The sequence below is a fragment of the Heloderma suspectum genome, chromosome 8, assembly GCF_057233095.1.
Source record: "Heloderma suspectum isolate Gila_16-S chromosome 8, 16-S_ref, whole genome shotgun sequence".
Taxonomy (NCBI): domain Eukaryota; kingdom Metazoa; phylum Chordata; class Lepidosauria; order Squamata; family Helodermatidae; genus Heloderma; species Heloderma suspectum.
Window position 1 is genome coordinate 2670360 of NC_139465.1, and position 19405 is coordinate 2689764.

Below are 19405 nucleotides of genomic sequence, written 5' to 3' on the forward strand. Positions count from 1 at the left end.
GTGTAAGATGAAGCAATTGATCACCCTGCGGTCTTTTGGCACCAAGAAGCTGGAAATAAGTTAATTGAGACAATGGTTACCTTGCTCATGGTGCTGCATACCCTTTTGGCTTTGGGCACAGAGGATTCCTTTCTTCCATGTTTTTGGGGGCAGTGCTTTAGGGTCTCCCACACACTCCCACCTGCTTTCTCTCCCTCACCTTTGTCAAACACACTTTTTCTTTCTTTGTCCTTCCCCCCCCTTCCCTCCCAGTGCACCTGCAGAAACGTGTCAGAAGCATTGCCTGTGTGGCTTTTGCTTAATCGGCTCCTTCCATGTTCTCCTGGGGGGTCCTCTAGTAAAACAAGTCCCTGGCTCATCCACACAGTTGTGTGGAATGTCTGCAGGGCTTGTTGAAGACAGAGTTGGCTTGTTCCAGGATGTGTACATGGAGGAAGGTGTTCTCTATGTAAGGCACGGGAGCAGCTGTTGAGGCATTCTCCTAACCTTACTTCCGCATCAGCTAGGCCACAGATAAAAGGAGGCCCACATGCCTGTTCATAGCACAGCTGAGGGCAGGAATGCAGGAGCATGGATGGAGAGATCTCCAGAGGAATTACATACATAGCAACAGGTGCATTCATCCGCTTGTACAGCAGGTTTATTTACATACTAGTGATATTTATATACTGCTAAATATAATAAAAAACTCAAGCGGTGGGTTGCAGCTCACACTGAGGCCCCTGTTGGTTTCCCTGCCTTAAATGTAGAGAGATGCACCTCATTTCTCTTGAGGAATCCTGAGATCTCTGGCAGCAAGACAGGCCTGGGTGAGTGTGGGAGGGAGACCTGCCTAGCTTGTCTCCTCTCTGTGGGGAACCATGCAGGGCTGAGCAGGGGGTGCTACAGAGGGAAAGTGGGTTGCACCTTCCACCCTGTGCTGATCCTCCCACGCAGAGCCTCTGTGCTGCAGCCGGCTAGCAGACGCAACCAGGCAATGAATCCCTCCCCAGGTCTGCTTGTGCAGGTGCCCACTACCGCCTCCGCATCAGAGACAGGCTGTTTTTGAAATGCCAGCGGAAGCTGCTAATGAGCTGGTTGATTAGCTAATTAATTGGCTAATGAGGAGCACTTGGATGAAGGCTGTGAAACAGGAAGGCAACAGCTGCCTGGATGGTACTTGAGGGCCATCTGTGCCCGGGCAATGAGCCCTACACCTAAGCGCAAGGAGGAGATCGATGTGGCCCTCCTGCTGCTTGCTAGACAAGGTGCCAGCCCTTAAGACCCAGGGAGCTAGACTGCGCCTTTGCGGGGGGAGAAATTGCCCCCTTCCTTGAGTGTGGGCCTGCGCCCTTGAGTTAGTGGAGCGCTCTCATGCCGGACGGCCAGGCCCTCGCCGAGCTTGTCTCAAGTGCTCCTGCAGGAGATTTCAGACAGGGCCCTCTAACCCAGCGGTAGGCCAGGGCACCTCCTGTGGCAGCGTTGGGGTTACGAGGGGACTGGCAGTGGCTCAGTGGTGGAGCCCCCGGTTTGCATGCGGAAGGTCCCAGGTTCGGCCCCCGGCAGCATCTCCAGGTAGGGATGGAAGAGCTCCCGCCTGCAACCCTGGCAGGAGGGAGGGCCGTTGCCTCCAGCCAGGATTAACAATACGAGGCGAGATGGGCCAAGGGGGTCTGGCTCAGCATAAGGCAGCTTCTGATGCCCCTAGGAGGGCAACTCCGCGGAGAGAGGGCGCGGTCCTCTGTGCACTGGGACTAGCCTCCTACCTGCAGCACGCGGCGCGTGGGCGCGGTGAAGGTACGCAACGCTTGGCCCGGTTTCCCACTGAGAAGTACAGCGGCAGGACCAGGGGCGGGCGAGCGGCGCAATGGGGCGGAGGAGGGCGGGGGGGAAGCCGGGCTGATGCTTCGTTTCATGAGGGCCGCTTGGGCGGGCGCGAGACCGCTGGAGACGCCTCCGTCGACAGCGGAGCCGCGGGGCTTCGGAACGGCCCGGCCGCCGCGATGCTCGTGGCGGGCGGCGCGCCTCGCGCCCCCGGCTGCCCAGCAGGCTGCCCAGGGCCGGGCCCGGCCCGGCCCGGCCCGGCCCGCCCGGCGGCGCCGCTGCCTCACAGCAGCAGCCCGAGGAGGAGGAGCGCGAGCGCGAGCGCCGCGGGCAGCGGCCTGGGCTGGCCCCCGCCGTCGGGGTAGCCGTGGCGGGTTCGACAGGCCTCCCGCAGGGCCTGGAGGGCGATGGGCGTGTCGTCGGGAGCGTCCTCGGCCATCCGGTCCCGCACCTAGGGGAGGAGAAGGGCCGGCCCTGATCTCGGGCAGGGCCGCGGGGCAGCCCCAGCGGCGCGGCCGCCCCGGGGCGCTTGGAGCGGCAGCGCGGGGCGAGGGCACGCGCGCGGCCTCTCCCCGCCGGCCCCTGCAGCCGGGCCCCCTCTGGCGCGGGGGCTCACCTGCTCCACGGCCCGGAGGACGCGCAGCAGGTTCTCGGCCAGGGCGCCCCTCACTTCGTCCTCCGCCCACTTCCTCCTCAGCAGCTCTGCGACCAAGCCTGGGTACTTGGAGACGTCCTCCAGGCCCAGCGGTACTCTGCGGGGAGCCGGAGGGCGCCGAGACAAGCGCGGGGAATGAGTGCCAGGGTTTCCCCGGGGAGCCCCGTTAGCCCTGTGCGGGGGGGGGGAGCGCTGCCGCCCCCTCCCCTCCCCTCCCCTCCCCTCCCCCTCGCAAGGCGGTGCTGCACCTGGGAGGGCCGGTCAGGAGCGCCCCCCGCACGCCTTTGGAAGCCCCTCGGCATTTCTGGCGACTCTCCGGGGCACAGGCGCGTGAGGAACACGCAGCTCTTGCAGCCTCTGCTCTGCGGTAACCCCCCCCGCCGCCCGGCCAGGTCTCACTGCGCCCAGCGCTGGCCGAGGCAGCCACCTACGAGCTCCCAGCAGGAGCATTAGTCCCGGGCATGAGACGTGGGTGTCTCCTGCCCTCGTCGTGCCTGCTGCAGATACCTGGGCACACCGTCGTAGTCTCCCCCAAAGCCAACAGCCTTCGGCCCAGCCAGACGCTTTATGTAGTCCATGTGGTCTGTGGGCAAGAAGGGGGGAGGTGAGCAAGCCCCTGCGATCATCCGTCATTCCCTGCCTCCGCACCGGCCCCCTACCCTGCCTGGCTCACCTGCTACCTGAGAAAGGTTGGCTCTGGGGCTGCAGGAGACGTAGTCACTGTAGAAGTTCACCATCACTAGGCTGCGGGTCTCCTTCTGCGGAAAGAGGCGGGGGGCGCAATTTCAGGGCAAGGAGGGGGGCGTAAAGGAGCTGGTACTCATTGCTCCTTTACCCATTGCTCAGAAGGAACAGTCCCCGTCACTCTGCTCTAGGCCCAGCTCCCTTTCCTAATCTTGACCCCAGAGTTTGGTGAGCTGAGCCCTGCAGCTGGGGGAAAGTTATGCTGAGGAGGAATTTGGTGAAAATCAAAAGCTTATCGTTAGCAGCCTAAATTGATCCATCTTCATCATCAATAGCTCCAGGAGGAAAGAACCGGCTTGTTTGAGTAGGCTAACTGATTATGAACAGTCTGCTTTCAGAATCATTTGTGATTGTGAAGTGGGATGCAAATCTTGTAAACAAACGAGGTATTAATTTGCATGTTTGCAAATGCAAAATTGATCACTACAGCTTTCACAGCTTGGTTAAGACTCAAGTTAGGGTTAGGGTTGGGGAGACTGGGCTTCCCAGGCAGTTACCTAGGGAGACGGTGGGCTCTCCCATGCTGGAGGCATTTAAGACGAGGCTGGACAGCCATCTGTCAGGGATGCTGTGGCTTGGATTCCTGCATTGAGCAGGGGGTTGGAGTCAATGGCCTTGTAGGCCCCTTCCAACCCTGCTATTCTATGTTCCTATGAACCAGGGCCTCGGTGAAGCCTAGCTTGGTGAACAGACTGAGCCATCAGGATGGCTTGCCTACTGTCTTTCAGTACACCGTGTGGATGGGGGGATGTTTCAGTTGCACAAGAAAATTAGAATTAAAACTCAAGTTAGGGTTAGGGTTGGGGAAACTGGGCTTCCCAGGCAGGAACCAGGGCCTCGGTGAAGCCTAGCTTGGTGAAACGGACTGAGTGGGCCATCAGGGTGGCTTGCCTACTGTCTTTTAGTACACTGTGTGGGTGGGGGGATGTTTCAGTTGCACAAGAAAATTAAGAGTTAAGAGTCTGGTGTATTCAAGTTGTGTTGGACTACATAAGAACAGAAGAGCCCTGCTGGGTCAGACCATGGGTCCATCTAGTCTAGCATTCAGTTCTCACCATGGCCAACCAGCTGTCGGCCGGGAATGCTCAAGCAGGGCATGAGCGCAACAGCACCCTCCCACCCATGTTCCCCAGCAACTGGTGCACATAAGCTCACTGCCTGTGGTACTGGAGGTAGCACATAGCCATCAAACCTAGTAGCCATCCAGAGTCTTTTCCTCCAGTAATTTGTCTAATCTCCTTTTAAAGCCATTGAATTGGGTGGCCGTTACTACAACTTGTGGAAGTGAATTCCATAGTTTGACTATGCACTGTGTGAAGAACTCCCTCCATTTATCTGTCCCAAATCCCCCACTGATCAGCTTCATGGGATGACCCCACTGGGTTCTTGTGTTATGAGAGAGGGAGAAAAATGTCTCCCTCTCCACTTTCTCCACACTGTGCATAATTTTGTACACCTCTGGGATATCTCCCCTTACCCTCCTTTTTCCCAAGCTAAACAATCCCAGCTCTTGTAGCCTTCCTTCATAGGGGAGATGCTCCAGCCCCTTGATCATTTTAGGGTGCAATCCTATGGCCTCAGTGGCTAGATGGCCATAGGATAGGTTAGTTCCTGGGAACTGACCTCGGAGCCCGTGCTCTTGTGGTCGGTTCCCAGAGAACCGACCTCCACCCCCTCCAGCACTGCCTCATAGACAGCGGAGATCGGCCCGTGTTTGGCGCTTGTAAGAAGAGCACGGAGCAGTGAAAATGGGGTGTTCCTGGGGGCGGGGCACAGTGGGCAGACATGCCTTTCCAACACTTGCTGTGCGTCATCCGGCATCCCCCCCCCCCCGAAATTGGCTGTCTAGCAGCAAATACAGATCCCCTCCACACGGCTCCTGCCCTGCCCTGGATAGGCAGTCACCTCCAAGTTCGGAGGCAGCTGCCTATCCCGATAGGATTGCGCCCTTGGTTGCCCTTCTCTGTACTTTTCCAGCTCTACAATGTCCTTCTTTCAGGTCCCGCAACCAGAACCGTACACAGAATTCTAAGTGTGGTTACGCCACAGATTTGTATAAGGGCAGTATGATATTGGCAATCTTATTCTTAATTCTGTGCTGGCTGAGGGCTGATGGGAGTTGTAGCTGGACATAACTGGAGGGCAGCTATCTGGGGAAGGCTAGCTGACTACGCTGAGGAAGTGAAGGGAGGGGCTGGGCTAGCTGGACAGTGGCCAGAGCAGCGGCAGCTCTAGAAGACAACAGCCGTGGCATTCCAGTTGCTGCCCTCTGCCCCTCCTCAGCTGCGGCCACACTTTCAGATGGTCCCTGGTATGAGCACAAGCATGTGCCTGCCACAGTCTTGCTTACCACTTGGAGGAGCACATCGTCTGGCACATTGCGCCGGTGCGCACAAATTGCATAGGCGGAGGAGTGGCTGAATATCACTGGGGCTTTCGAGAGACTCAATGCATCCTTCATCGTATCCACAGACACGTGGGACAGGTCTACCAGCATGCCCAGGCGATTCATCTCCTTGACCACACGCTGTGGGGCAGAAAAATGGGAGGCGGTTTGGGCACGTAGGAGGTGGACGGGCTCCTCACTTTGCTTTTGCCTCCAATTTTTATAGTAGGGGAGTTGCCAAGTAACCGTGTCAGGACAAACACCCTCAAGCAATCCTGTATATGTCTTCTCAGAAGTAAGCCCCATTGAGTTCAAGGGGACTTACTCCCAGGAAAGCGTGCACAGGATTGTATCCAAGCACTTCAGCATCTTTCCCCATCTTTTATTGATAATTGCTTACAATAAATCCATCATAGCAAGTCCCTGTTCTTTCTTGTACCTAGTTTAGTGTTCCCCAATCTGGAACCTCCAGATGTGTTGGAATGCAACTCATAGCACCCCTAGCCGCCGTCCAACACATCTGGAGAGCACCAGGTTGGGGGAGGCTGGACTCGTTAATCCAGCTGTCAGAGGTTTGCTAAATCATGGTGGATGCTCAGACGACACCCAGGTTTGAGCCTGAGCTTTAGGGCCGGCCTTAGGTGTGGTTGGGATGCTGAGCTAAGGGGAGCACCAAGCCGAGGTGAGGGGGCGCCAAGCGGAGCTCAGTGGCTGCATTTTCGAATGCACTGTCTGCAGTGAGCTAGCGTAGCAAAGCGCAAGTGTCTGTAGCTTTTCTTTCAAGGTTCTACAGGTTGCTTGGGTACTAACTACAAAAATGATCTTTCTTCACTTAGCTTTAACGTATGTTTCTTTTTCAATTTCCACTTTGATGTCATTTGCTCTAGGTAAAAATCAGTGGAACACAGCTTTACTCTACTGAGCACGTAGCACTGCAAACACTATAAGCCCTATATAAAGAATAATAAAATTAAGCCATAACCTGTAAGAGGTCAGCTGGATACCATTTTTATTTATAACTTTTCTTTATTATTTTTAAAGATAAAAATAATGCATATTCTAAAATAAAGAATGCTTACCAAAAGATGGGAGCTGCTACAAATGAAAGAACATAATGAGCAAAACCTGTGATAGTTCTGCTGTGTTGAGTAGCGCGCAGCCACTGCTCAGGACGTGGCTTCCTGAACTTTGGCTTGCGCAAGCGGAAGCGCAGTGGCTGAGTGATCAAGGTTTTGAGCAAAGTCATTCTCAGTGGACATCACACCTGCCCCAGGTCCCATAAATCAGGGCCACCAGGTGGCCCTGCAGAACTGGCAGGGCGGGGGGGCAACCAAAGGCACTCCTCGCCCAGGGCACTGTTATCCTAGGGCCGGCCCTGCTGCGCTCCAAGGGTCTTGTGAATCTGTCCTGCATCGTGCCAATGGTGCATCTTTCTCTGTGCTTCAAACACAAAAGACCTCCTTTAACAGGAGTGTAAGATTCTCTCCCCTCCTCTGATCCCCCTGCCGAGGCTCTACTCACCTTCCCAAATTCAGACAGGCCGTTGTGCACGGGCTGCTCTTCTTGTGTATCCACCAGCCAGTTATCAGCCCTGCGGAGTGAAGGTACGTCAGGTGAGGTGGGCCAGGGAGCAGGAGGCCCGTACGTTTCCCAAGTGCAAGGGGAAGGGGTTTTACTGGCATTTCTTGATGGCACTCCGAACCCCTTGGTTCCCTCTGCCCTAACATTGTACTCCAGATATCTCTCCTCCCATAAGGAGCGGCAGATGCTCCCCTTCCCTCGCCCTAAAGGCGTGATGGATCCAGATGAAGCAAGGTGAGCTGGGCCTCTAAACTTGCAGACATTTTGGATGTTTAATCGGTACCAAGGGCGCTGTGGTCTGCACATGCTCAGAGGCACTTGCTTAATGCACTGGGGCTGAACACAGCTGCTGGGGCTAAACTGGTGAGACTGAGCATGAGTCAAGCCCTCTGAGCCTTACCAGGGTGTGTTGCAGTTGTGGGTGAGGGTCATGTAGCGCACCCCCAGCTGGTAGAAAGTGCGCAGCACAGCCAGGCTGCTGTCGATGGAGTGGCCGCCCTCCACACCGATCAGACTGGCCACCCGGCGGCTGCGGAAGGCATTCCTGACACCTACAAGGGAGACATTGCCAGTGGGCTTCTAGGATTAAGCTTGGTCAGTGGCGGGGGCAGGACAGTCATGGGAGATGGAGGCACTCGGATCTGTGAATCCATCTCTTCTCACCAAGGCCCCCTGCTCACCCAGCGTGGGATGCAACAGAGACCAAGCAAGAGGGAGAATTCCGGCAGGGCTGCTTCTCTCACCATGACAACACAAGCGGGACTTTAAAGGGGGAGGAGACAAGATCTTGGCGGATAAGTCTGTCAGTGGCGACTGGTCACACTAGCTATAGACTACCTCAGCGATAAGCTATGCTGTCTGGGAATAATGGGAGTTGCAGTCCAACACATCTGGAGGGGAAGGCCGTGCTACCTCTAGGAGGCCTCTGGAGGCCAGTTGCTGGGAAAGAGCAGCGGGAGGGTCTCCGGTGCTCCTGTCGTGCTTGTGGGCTTCCCAGAGGCCCCTGGTTGGCTATGTTAGCCACCAGGCTGCTGGACTAGCTCAGCCTTCGGTCTAATCCAGCAGGGCTCTTCTTATAAGCTGTACCTGTTGAACCCACCCACGCCCCTGAAAGGCAGCCTGCACTGAACTTAGTGCAGCATCCTATCTGCCACTGCAGGGAGCAGTAGGGGAGCCAGGGTTGTCTTGGCCCAGAGCCTTCTCCCTTTGGCAAAGCTAGAGCCCTCTTCTAAATGGTTGCAGCTCAAGTTGAATGGATGGGCTCCTGTCCTCAAAGTGCACTGCCTGGGCTACTCATCCCCATCCAGGGAGCAGCTGTCTCTCCCTCTCTCCCTTACCTGTGCTGTCAGTGACACATTCAAAGACTTTTGGGTATTGGTGGCACATCCGATGGATGACATCTATCTGTTCCAAGGTTCGCTTCACGGCGTCTTTGTCCTGTGTGTCGCAGGGCACATAGGCTGCCCAGAACTGAGCAAGGAGAGAGGAAAGCAGAAGGAAGGTTTCCAGTACTGTGAAAATGGCCGCCTCTGTGCTGCCTGTGTGTGAGCTCCACAGTGATGGGGTGAGCTGCAGGGATGTAATGGAACATCAGCAAACGTTCTACCACTCGGGTGGATGGTGAGGAGAACCAGTCTGTAAAGTGCTGGCAAACTAGGCAATCGCTTTGGCCAGCAACAATTTCACACTGAGCTTAGGGACAGGAAGAGTGGTGTGATACCTGCAGGAAGGGAGTGGGCATACGGTGAAGCTTGGTCCTGCCACAGATAGGGCCTTGCAGCTGGGAGTTGGAAAACACCCTGAACATATAACAACATCTTCATTTACTGTTTGTTGCTTTTCTTTTTTCTTGGAAACCTTTGTCTGATAAAGAACCTGTAGGCTTTGGAAGCTTGCAAAGCATCCAAATTACCAAATGGTTCAAAAGCAGCGTGAAATGCAGCACCTATTTTGGGTGTTTCTGTGCACATCGGCGGCTGCCCCTCCCCCTGGCTCCCCTACCTGCGCTCCCACGCGTCCAAGGTGCAGCTTCTGGATGTTGGTGTGGGTTCCTTGCAGCTCAGTAAGGTTGGCCAAGCCCAGGGAGAGCTGGTTGTTGAATTTTTTCAGCACCTGCCAGGGTAAGTCATTGTGCCTAGAACCAGAGAGGAATAAGACCCCATGAGTGTGGGGCATGATGCCTCCCACTGGACAGGCGGGGGGGGGGGTCCTGCTTCTTCCAGCAGAATCTCATGCCTGATGCCTAACAGAAGGGTGGCTGTGGCATGGCCTTCGGCAGCCAGGTGTCCTCCAACGGTGTTGGGCAGCAACTCCTAGCATGGCCATGCTGGCTGGGAATGATGGGAGTTGCAGTCTAACACATCTGGAGGGCACCAGGTAGGGGAAGGCTCCTGCAGTGGTTGCAGGGTGTGAATCTGGGTTTCTATGCCTTTGCCACATACATTCACTATTAAAGGCCCATGAACAAATATTTATTGCTCAGGAGGATGGTGAGCAATTGAAAATATCAGCTAAACTTTGTTCTCTCTGAGCTGATTGTTTTGTTTCCTGCAAGCTCAGGTGTGTGATTTTGGGCTTTTCTACATGAGGCTTTTAACCTGCCACTTTACTGAGGCTTCTCTTTCCAGATGCTTTGCAGGATTAAGATCCGCACCTTCATGCATGTTTTTTTCCAGGGGTTTCCTTTCTCTTCCTTTCCGTATGTTCCATTACACGAGCACTACGTGCCACTGTGGTATAGCAGAATTACATTAGGTTTAGGGATGCCCAAGGAGTCCATTTGGGGGGTGGAGCTTGGCGAGTTTTCACTGGCTCAACCCCCTGGCCTCAGGTCAGACATCCACCAGCTGGCCTGGCTCAGCCTGCACTGAGTTGGGCCAGCTGGCAGATTTTCCACCTTTGCTCTGCCGCATGGCCCAGGAGGAGAAGCAGAGACTCGCGCACAGTGACACTGCTGTTGTGTGCAAGTGGTTGCTTCTCCCCCTCCCAGGACCCGGGAGGGGGAGAAGCAGCCATTTTGCATGGTGGCGGCAGCAGGGACTCCTGCCACTGCTCACCGCCGCCACCATGTGCAAGCCCCTCGCGCTCACCTTGCCGGTGTTGGCAAAGAGAGTGCAAAGGGTTTGCACATGGCGGCAATGGCAGGAGTGCCTGCCATGCCATGCGCAAATGGCAGCTTCTCCCCCTCCCGGGAAGGGGAGAAGCAGCCATTCGTGCACAGTGCCCCCAAGTTCTGGCAGGGAGTCCGCAGCTCGGCTTGCTGAAGCAAGCCAAGCCAGAGGCTCGGGGAAAATCTGTTGAGCCCCAAGAGGGCTAGATTTCCTCGCGCCAGACATCCCTAAGCTTTATCTTGCCATTCACAAATAATATCAGACTTTCCTCATGAGAAAAACCTCGCTAAAATGGTTGCAACGCATGGGATTGGCCCTGGATGACATCGTGTAAAGGACCTGCAACTGATGACATCGTGTAAAGGACCTGCAAACTATCCTAAGTGAGGAATCACAAGTGCATGATAAATGTGATAAATGCCTCATGTAGAAAGGCTCTTGAATAGGTGATCTGAAAGCAGGTACTTAAAACCAGGATATATGCTTGGGTGGCTGTGCATTGCCTTTCTCTGCAATATAACCTTCCGAATAAAGCCGTGTGCTTTTTTTTTTTTCTCGTGGAGGCCATGGGTGAGGCAGGTATACTTGTCTGTCTTGTGGATTCACAGAACCAAAGAGTATACGGCAACACCCAGAAGCATAAAGAGATCCGGTCCCTTTTATTGTAAGCTCCATATGACAACCATGTTTATTCAGGGAAACTGAACGATGTTTAGTTGATTAATCATCTTCCCCCTAACTAAGCAATTAAATTAATGGATTTAATTGAAATGAATCTACAGATTAGCAAAACCTCAAAATAGGTGCCTTTTTGAAATATTGAATGAAGTCAGAGATCATTTGCAATTTTAATAAACAAAAACCTAACAAACGCTGGTAGAGGAAAGGCCAATGTAAGCTTTAAAAAAAAATCTGTAATAGAGTACCAAACTAAACTAAAAAAAGAAACAAGCAGACATGCCCTTAACTCCCAGACTCCCACCCATTAATCTGTTATATTAGTTACACAAAACCACTTCAGTCTTTGGAGAACAGGGGTAGACAAGCTGGTGCCCTCCAGGGGTTTTGGACTACAACTTTCCTAATCCCCTACCATCTGCCATGCTGGCTGGGGGTGACAGGAGTTGCAGTCCCAAACCTCTGGAGGGCACTAGGTTGCCTACCCCTGTGTTAGAGCTCCCACATTAGCTACGGCCCCATTTACATGGCACCACTTTCACCCCCACCCCATTGCAACTGCACAGCATTGCAGCTTCGAATTAGGTTCAATTTTCTTGAAGAGATCTCTAGTCTTTCCCATTCTGTTGTTTTCCTCGATTTCTTTGCATTGTTCATTTAAGAAGGCCCTCTTGTCTCTCCTTGCTATTCTCTGGAACTCTGCATTCAGTTGGCTATATCTTCCCCTTTCTCCCTTGCTTTTTGCTTCCCTTCTTTCCTCAGCTACTTGTAAAGCCTCATCAGACAGCCATTTTGCTTTCTTGCATTTCTTTTTGTTTGGGATGGATTTGTTTGAGTTCCTCAGGCACTCTGTCTATCAGGTCTAATCCCTGAAATCTATTCCTCACCTCCACTGTATATTCATAAGGGATATGATTTACACACTCGCGATTTACTGCACGCTCCCCTAACAGACTCCACTGTGCCCCTTTTTTTTGCCATTATACTTTAATGCGCAGCTGTGCAGGCCGGTGACCATGGGGGTGAGACACTGCAGTGTCTGTTTTGTATTTTAGGGGTTCTGTTGTGTCTTTCCGTCCCTCCTTAGGTAAAAAGTGGGTGTTCATTTCCACGTCATCTGTTTGTCAGTTCCCCAGCCTGAGACTCTTGCAATGGTTCACATGAGTGGTACGTGCCTAGCCATCGCCCCGAAATGGTGGCCAGAGTGAAGTTGATCCTCCCCCAAGGACACCCTCCCCCCAGCCCTTGGGCACTGAGTCCAAAACAACCACTGTGAAGATACGAAGCTGCAAAAATGTGCGAAAGTGTGATTAATAAATGAAAACACCTCTCTGTGCCTCTGTAACTGTGCAGATGCGAAGGGACGGGGGGAGTAAAGGGGCATCACAGAGCGACACAAGCACTACGTAAGCCTGCAACACGCCCACCACAAGATGCAAAGTCAGGTCGGGGAAGGGACAGACAGCTTGCAACTGCGGGAAACCCACAGCAAACTACAAACATAGCAGCAAAACACCTCCTTGGAAATCCGCATTTTCTGGGAGAAAACCACGGATGGCTGCAAAGTGGCAACTGTGTCATATGCCCTGACGGAACCTCAACTCGCAGCCGTCCCAAAGTAAAAGGCTCATGTAGATGGGGCCCAGGATTAAGGACCTCTCCCTGGAGATGTCACATCCTGACAAGAAGCTTGGCAAGAGACTCGGCAACCAGCCATGCACTTTGTGGGTTCTAGAAGCCCATGGATTTGCTTGCCTGTGCTATAGAGCTGGGCTGGAAGGTGACTTCTCTTGAGAAAGAAAGTGATTAAAAGGGTAACTGAGGTAGTTTTTAAAACCTGCCCCTTTCTTTGCATCCATCACTTTTTAAGAGAATGCAGCTATGACTGAATTTGTCAAAAACAAGTCCTGCCAGACGAATCTGATCTAATTTTTTGATCAAGTAACCTCCCTTGTGGACCGTGGGAATGCTGTAGACATCATATACCTCGACTTCAGCAAAGCTTTCGACAAGGTGCCCCATGATATCCTGGTGAGTAAACTAGCTCAAAGTGGGCTAGATGAAACAATGATCCGGTGGATCCACAGTTAGCTACAGAATCGGATTCAAAGAGTGCTTATCAATGGGACCTTCTCAAACTGGGGAGAAGTAATGAGTTGGGTACCAAAGGGCTCAGTCCTGGGCCCAGTGCTCTTCAACATTGTTATTAATGATTTGGAGGACAAAGTGCAGGGAATGCTGATCAAATTTGCAGATGACACAAAATTGGGCGGAATAGCTAATACCTTGGAAGACAGAAACAAAATTCAAAGTGATCTGGATAGACTGGAGCGCTGGGCAGAAAACAAAAGAATGACCTTTAATAGGGATAAATGCCAAGTTCTGCACCTAGGAAAAAGAAACCAAATGCACAGTTACAAGATGGGGGATACGTGGCTCAACAACACGACAAGCGAGAAGGATCTTGGAATTGTTGTCGATCACAAGCTGAATATGAGCCAACAATGTGATGTTGCTGCAAAAAGCAAATGCTCTTTTGGGCTGCATTCATAGAAGCATAGCTTCCAAATCCCGGGAAGTACTAGTTCCCCTCTACTCAGCACTGGTTAGGCCTCATCTGGAGTACTGTGTCCAGTTCTGGGCACCACACTTTAAGAAGGATGCAGACAAACTGGAGAGGATTCAGAGGAGGGCAACAAAGATGATCAGGGGACTGGAAACAAAGCCCTATGAAGAGAGACTGAAAGAACTGGGCATGTTTAGTCTTGAGAAGAGAAGACTGAGGGGAGAGATGATAGCACTCTTCAAGTATTTGAAAGGTTGTCACTGAGAGGAAGGCCAGGATCTCTCCTTGATCATCTCAGAGTGCAGGACACGGAATAATGGGCTCAAGTTGCAGGAAGCCAGATTCTGGCTGAACATCAGGAAAAACTTCCTGACTGTTAGAGCAATACGACAATGGAACCCATTACCTAGGGAGGTGGTGGGCTCTCCCATGCTGGACGCATTCAAGACGAGGATGGACAGTCATCTGTCAGGGATACTCTGACTTGGATTCCTGCATTGAGCAGGGGGTTGGACTCGATGGCCTTGTAGGCCCCTTCCAACCCTACTATTCTATGATTCTATGACTGTTGTGAGCAGCTGAGCTGTGAATTGTAAGTTCTTTTGTGAAAAGCCCATAGCAAAGAGAGGGTAAGAGGCAGAGGCTCAACATGGCCATGAATGGCCTGGCCACCGCCCCCACCTGTCCTTCAAAGCATTTGCTAAAGTTACAGTAGCAAAGCTTTTCCCAAATTAATCACAGAATCATAGAACAGTAGGGCTGGAAGGGGCCTACAAGACCATCGAGTCCAACCCCCTGCTCAGTGCAGGAAACCAAGTCAAAGCATCCCTGATAAGCAGCTGTCCAGCTCCATCTTGAATTCCTCCAGTGTGGGGGAATCTCTACACCTCAAGTTTATTGTGCATTCATGGTTGCTCACTCACTGAATTGTGCAGGTCCGTTACATGACATCGTGGTTGTCTAGTCATTATTCCACTGTTTCCTCCCACCTATCCCATGTTTTCCTCAAATGAAAAAAGTGGGGTATTTTTCCAGATATGCGCAAATGGAGTGCCATGTCCTCCCCGCGTATGTCTCCCCTGGCGTGAATGATGCACTGAGTGTAGTTGTTGGGGGCGTGGCCATGCCGAAGGTGGCGACGAAGGTCTGATGGGCACTCGGCCTCCCCGCTTCTGCGCCGTTTTGGCTCCTCGCCATTTTCGGCCTGCCTGTTCAAAGCAGAGCAGCAGGGTGGCAGCGCATGGGGGGGGCGGCACAGCGGAGGAGCAGCACAGCAGCTGAGCAGCAGGGACTGGCCAAAAGCATGGAAGAGGGAGGCGGGGCCCAGGGAGATCGGTGTGTGTGGGGGGCTGTCCACGTGTCAGGCCCCATCCACCAGTAGTGTGCAAGGGAGGGAAAGGGGCAGGAACCCAGGAGCAAGCATCGCTGAACCTGGAGCATGTGTAATGCCTCTTCATGGAAACATAATGCTATGGGAACGGCCATCTACGGAGAAGGAAGCATGTGTAAAGGGAATCAGTTGTGATCCTGCATTTAAAACGGAAGCAGAAAGCCCCATTTTAAATGTAGGATTTTAGGCTGGTGTAGAAATCCCCTGGGAGAGCCCACCACCTCCCTAGGTAATCAGGGCATTAGACGTATTTCTTTGCAAGAGAAAGATGATGCAGATTTTGCGGGGCCAGACATATGGAATCATTTTGATGTAGATCCCAACTTTTGCAACAAGGCATGGAAATATGGGGCCGCGGTGGCTTAGTGGTTAAGACGCTGAACTGCAGACTGGAAGGTCGGCAGGTCAGCAGTTCGAGACCCGAGTGCCGCGTGACGGAGTGCGCTCCCGTCTTCAGTCCCAGCTTCTGCCAACCTAGCAGTTCGAAAGCAAGAAATTGCAAGTAGATAAATAGGTACCGCCTATTCGAAAGCAAGAAATTGCAAGTAGATAAATAGGTACCGCCTCGGCGGGAAAGGTAGCAGCATTCCGTGCACCTCGGTGTTCAGTCACGCCGGCCACATGACCACGGAAGCGTCTTTGGACAGCGCTGGCTCTTCGGCTTAGAAACGGGGATGAGCACCGCACCCTAGAGTCGGACACGACTGGTTGGGGACACCTTTACCTTTTATGGAAATTTCATGTCAAAAGACTTTGACCAGACAGGGCATGGAGAAGCATTTCTCAGTGACAGCCTAAGCATCAGCTGCAAACTTCTTCCAGGTATTTAAGATCTAAGAGTATTAGTTTCCTGTGCCTGGGGATCAGGCAGCTCAGAGGAATGGATGGATTTGCCATGCAGAGAAGAAAAAGACCCACATAGCGGGTCTGCCCTTCCCTTTAAGATAGCCTTCTCCAACCTGGTGCCCTCCAGATGTGCTGTACTAGAAGTTCCAGCATCCCCAGCCATCTATCACATCTGGGCATCAGGCTAGGAATGCTGCTTTAAGGACTGGTTGTTCCAGCCAGACTCGAGGACATTTCCAGATGTGACTTTGGGGGGGGGCAAAGTGTGTCATGGGTAGTCATTCTGGTTTGCTAATGTGTCATGTGTGAAATGGCTCTTTGGGCTGCCTTGTGTAGACATACTCATTCCTTGAAGGCTCTGCTGAGAACCTCTTGTCAGTTATATTCCTTCTCTGCCCAACTCTTATTTTAGTACAGTTTGCAGAGTCAATTCCCATGACATAGAGTTTCATTCTTTTGTCTGCCTCCTTCCCTGGCAGAAAGGGTGCTTTGGCATGGTGCTTTCTTTTTTAAAAAGCCGCCTGAAACATTAGACTCTTTTGACTGTAGAGAAAAGAGGCATGCTTTCCCTGTAGTTAAAGGCACCATCCTATGCTTGTTCAGACAGAAAAGTAGCCAACAACGCCCAGCCTCTCCCTGCCAGAAGCTGTGGGCCGTTTTTCTGTCAAAACATGCACTGGACTGCGCCCTAAGGCACTCACCCTAAAAAGTCACTAGGGAGTTCACTTGTGGGGAAGGTGAATGGAAGACAGTTTTCAAAGTCTAAAAGGTTGTTAACCGCAGAGTTGTAGAAGTTGTCTTTTATCGGTCTAGCACTTGGTCATAATGCCAAACTCTGCCATGCTTTGGGACAAGTAGGCCAGAGTCTCGTCAAACCTGTCTTTAATACACACACACACACACACACACACACACTTTGTATTGTGTTCATCCTCATAATTAGAGCACTTTCACCTGAAGTGCTCTAACTGCTTTCTTGGCATCTGGCATGGTTGCCTTGGCTGCTTCAGGGATGCCTTCCTCGTCTTAAAGCTTGCTAACGGTTGGACATGTACTTTCCACTCGATTTAGCCCCCTGTGTAAATCCCCACCCGTTCAAGGGAGCTCCTTCTCTTTCTGATGACTGAGGGAACAGTCCAACCTCTCTGCTTTGGGTTTTGGCCTTCAGGCAGGAACAGGGGATCCTGCTGTTCTTCCCACAAGTGAAACCAGATGGCGTTCTCCTCTCCCGGGGAGAAGCTCCTGTGGTCTGTGGTAGCTGTGCCTTTGCTGTCGTTGTCCTTGATCTGGGCTTTTTAAAGACTACTGCTGAATTGGAGACAGACTCTGGATTGCACAAGCTTCAATACATATGGCATTGTTAGTATTTCTTCCTTAAAACTCTAGCTGGATTCCTTCAAGAGCGGAAATGCATTCTCTGTGTCCTCAGAGGCACTTTGCCAATAGGTCTGTGTTTTAAACTGTAACAACAGGCTCAGCAGAAATCTGACCTCAATGCCAGAATTTCTGAAATGAAAAGGCAACTAAGGAAGGCCCCTGAGACTTTACCACCCTCCTTTCCTCCTTCTGCATGAGGACTTGCTCTGATAGGCAATGGTGCAGCCAGCACTGGACTTTGGGGCCCACGTCCAGAACCCTGCAGCCATGGGGGGGGGAGCCTCAGATGACCTCCCAGAGCTCAGCAGATGATGGGGACAGTGGCAAACAGGTCAGCACCTGGGCTGGTAAACTCCATATTGTTCTCATAGTCAGTGCCGGCTCCAGGTTTCTGAGGGCCCTTGGGCAAGGCACCCTCAGTGGCCCCCCTCCCTCGGTGAGTCTATTTTCATTGTCACCACTGCTTTTGCTCCTCTCCCCTTTCTCAGTTTGTCTGCAGGGCAGAGAGTCAGTGAGCAAGCAGGCCCTGGCGTCTGCTGCTCCTCCTCACCCCACCCCCGCGGCTGGGCCAGAGCGAGAGTCCGGTGAACGAGCAGGTTGCAGTGGGGAGGAGCAGGAGCGAGTCCACGGGGCTCTTGCCAGTGGGCCGCTGCGGGGGTGTGGGCCCTGGCAGCTGCCCCACCAAGCCGACCTTTGATGCGGCCCTGCTGTAGTCGTGATGGTCTAAATGATTTAAGGGAGTTTACGATGCAGATCAGCCCATGCGCAGAGCATCTCTTCCTTTTATCCAGCGAGTCCAGGGTCTGAAATGACGCAGCCGCACCACTGTGGGCGAGGTGTCAGGGCCTGGCCCTCTCCCAAGGCCAGCCAGCATCTCCCCTTGAGTTGCAGCCCTCATTCCGGAGGCTCCGGGCAGATGTGCAAGGGTTGGATGACACCCAGGGCAATAACCCCCACTACTGATTAACTCAATGAGCATTTTCCTGATAAGAAAGGGAATGTGAGTGATCCACACTGTTCCTACACAGGGATGTAGGTGTGGCTGCCTGCAAATGTGCTCTAAGCATGGGCTTGCCTGGGCAGCCATCAGCGCATGCCTCCGGAGCAGCAGGGGAATGCTCAGTGCCTGGTGGGGAACGTTTGATCAACGCTACCAATGGCTACTAGTCCTGATGGCCCAGTACCGGACGCTGTGAGCCTGCGTACACCAGTTGCTGGGGACCATGGGTGGGAGGGTGCTGTTGCACTCATGCCCTGCTTGTGGGTTCCCAGCTGATGGCTGGTTGGCCACTGTGGGAACCGAATGCTGGACTAGATGGACCCTGGGTCTGATCCAGCAGGGCTCTCCCTATGTCCCCTTCTGGAAACTGCTGCCCTGTTCAGGGCACTCCTGTTCATCTGGCTCTTCTGCTTTCCTCGCAATATATTTTCCCCCGTCTCTGAGAACAATGTATGACCCAGCCCTGCAATGCTGCAAGGTCCTCCTTAAAGGCGCCGCACGGATGTGAGTCGGGTCAGCCCTGTTTGCATGGGCCCAGCTGTATGGCACTGGCTGCCCACACCCAGCAAGCCGGCTGGCCGTGTGGACAGCTGCTTCCTGGATGAGCCCAGGGTGACCCAGCCAGGTCCATGCTGTGGGGGGTCCCTGTGGCAAAGGGGCAAATCTTGCGATGATGGCGGGAGCACCTACTAGCGGCCAGAAGCACTGCAGGCTTCTTCCTGACCCTCCACTGCAGGGGGAAAGCATAGAAAGGAAGCGGAGGCCTTACCCATCTATCACAGGTGTCGTGTTCATGATTCTCTCTGCCTGCAGCCGAAGTGGCTCTGCCGAGCAGCAGGAGAGGCAGGACAGCAACAGGCTGGCAGCCAGCAAAGGCATCCTGGAGAGTGGTGGTCTGGCCAGGGGGCTCTGCTTCCTCGGCTGAGGCTTCCTCGAGGACCCTCACGCTTTCCCTGCAGTGGACTGACAAGCCCCAGTGGAATTCCAAGGAGCCTCCTTTTGGTGTGGAGAGCGATTGTTTCCTTAGATTATTCCTGTGAACACAAACAGCAACGCAGATGCTATATAAGAGGTGAACATACCCCTCCAAAGTCAATAAATAACTGCTTAGGAGGAGCCACGGAACAACCGCAAACAGCTGGCTTCAATCTGCGCCTGTTCAGACTCGGCCTTAGCGGGGTGTGTGGAAACCGCTTTTTTGGTGAGAGGCACAAGTGTGCCTGTGGAGAAGCGCTCCTGGAATCCAGCTTGCTGCCTTCTGGAGATGCT

General features: G+C 53.2%; 1 protein-coding gene across 1 annotated transcript; it reads right to left on the reverse strand.

Moving 5' to 3' along the window:
* Window positions 1–2005: 2005 nt before the first annotated feature.
* On the reverse strand, window positions 2006–19024 carry DPEP1 (dipeptidase 1). Its single transcript, XM_084812692.1, has 10 exons — window positions 18906–19024; window positions 9171–9303; window positions 8507–8639; window positions 7570–7720; window positions 7110–7179; window positions 5553–5729; window positions 3132–3216; window positions 2966–3041; window positions 2420–2555; window positions 2006–2254 (listed from the first exon to the last, which is right to left on the reverse strand). Exons 1-10 carry the CDS (start codon window positions 19013–19015, stop codon window positions 2087–2089), a joined length of 1239 nt encoding a protein of 412 aa, XP_084668818.1. The 5' UTR covers window positions 19016–19024; the 3' UTR covers window positions 2006–2086.
* Between the last annotated feature and the right edge of the window lie 381 nt (window positions 19025–19405).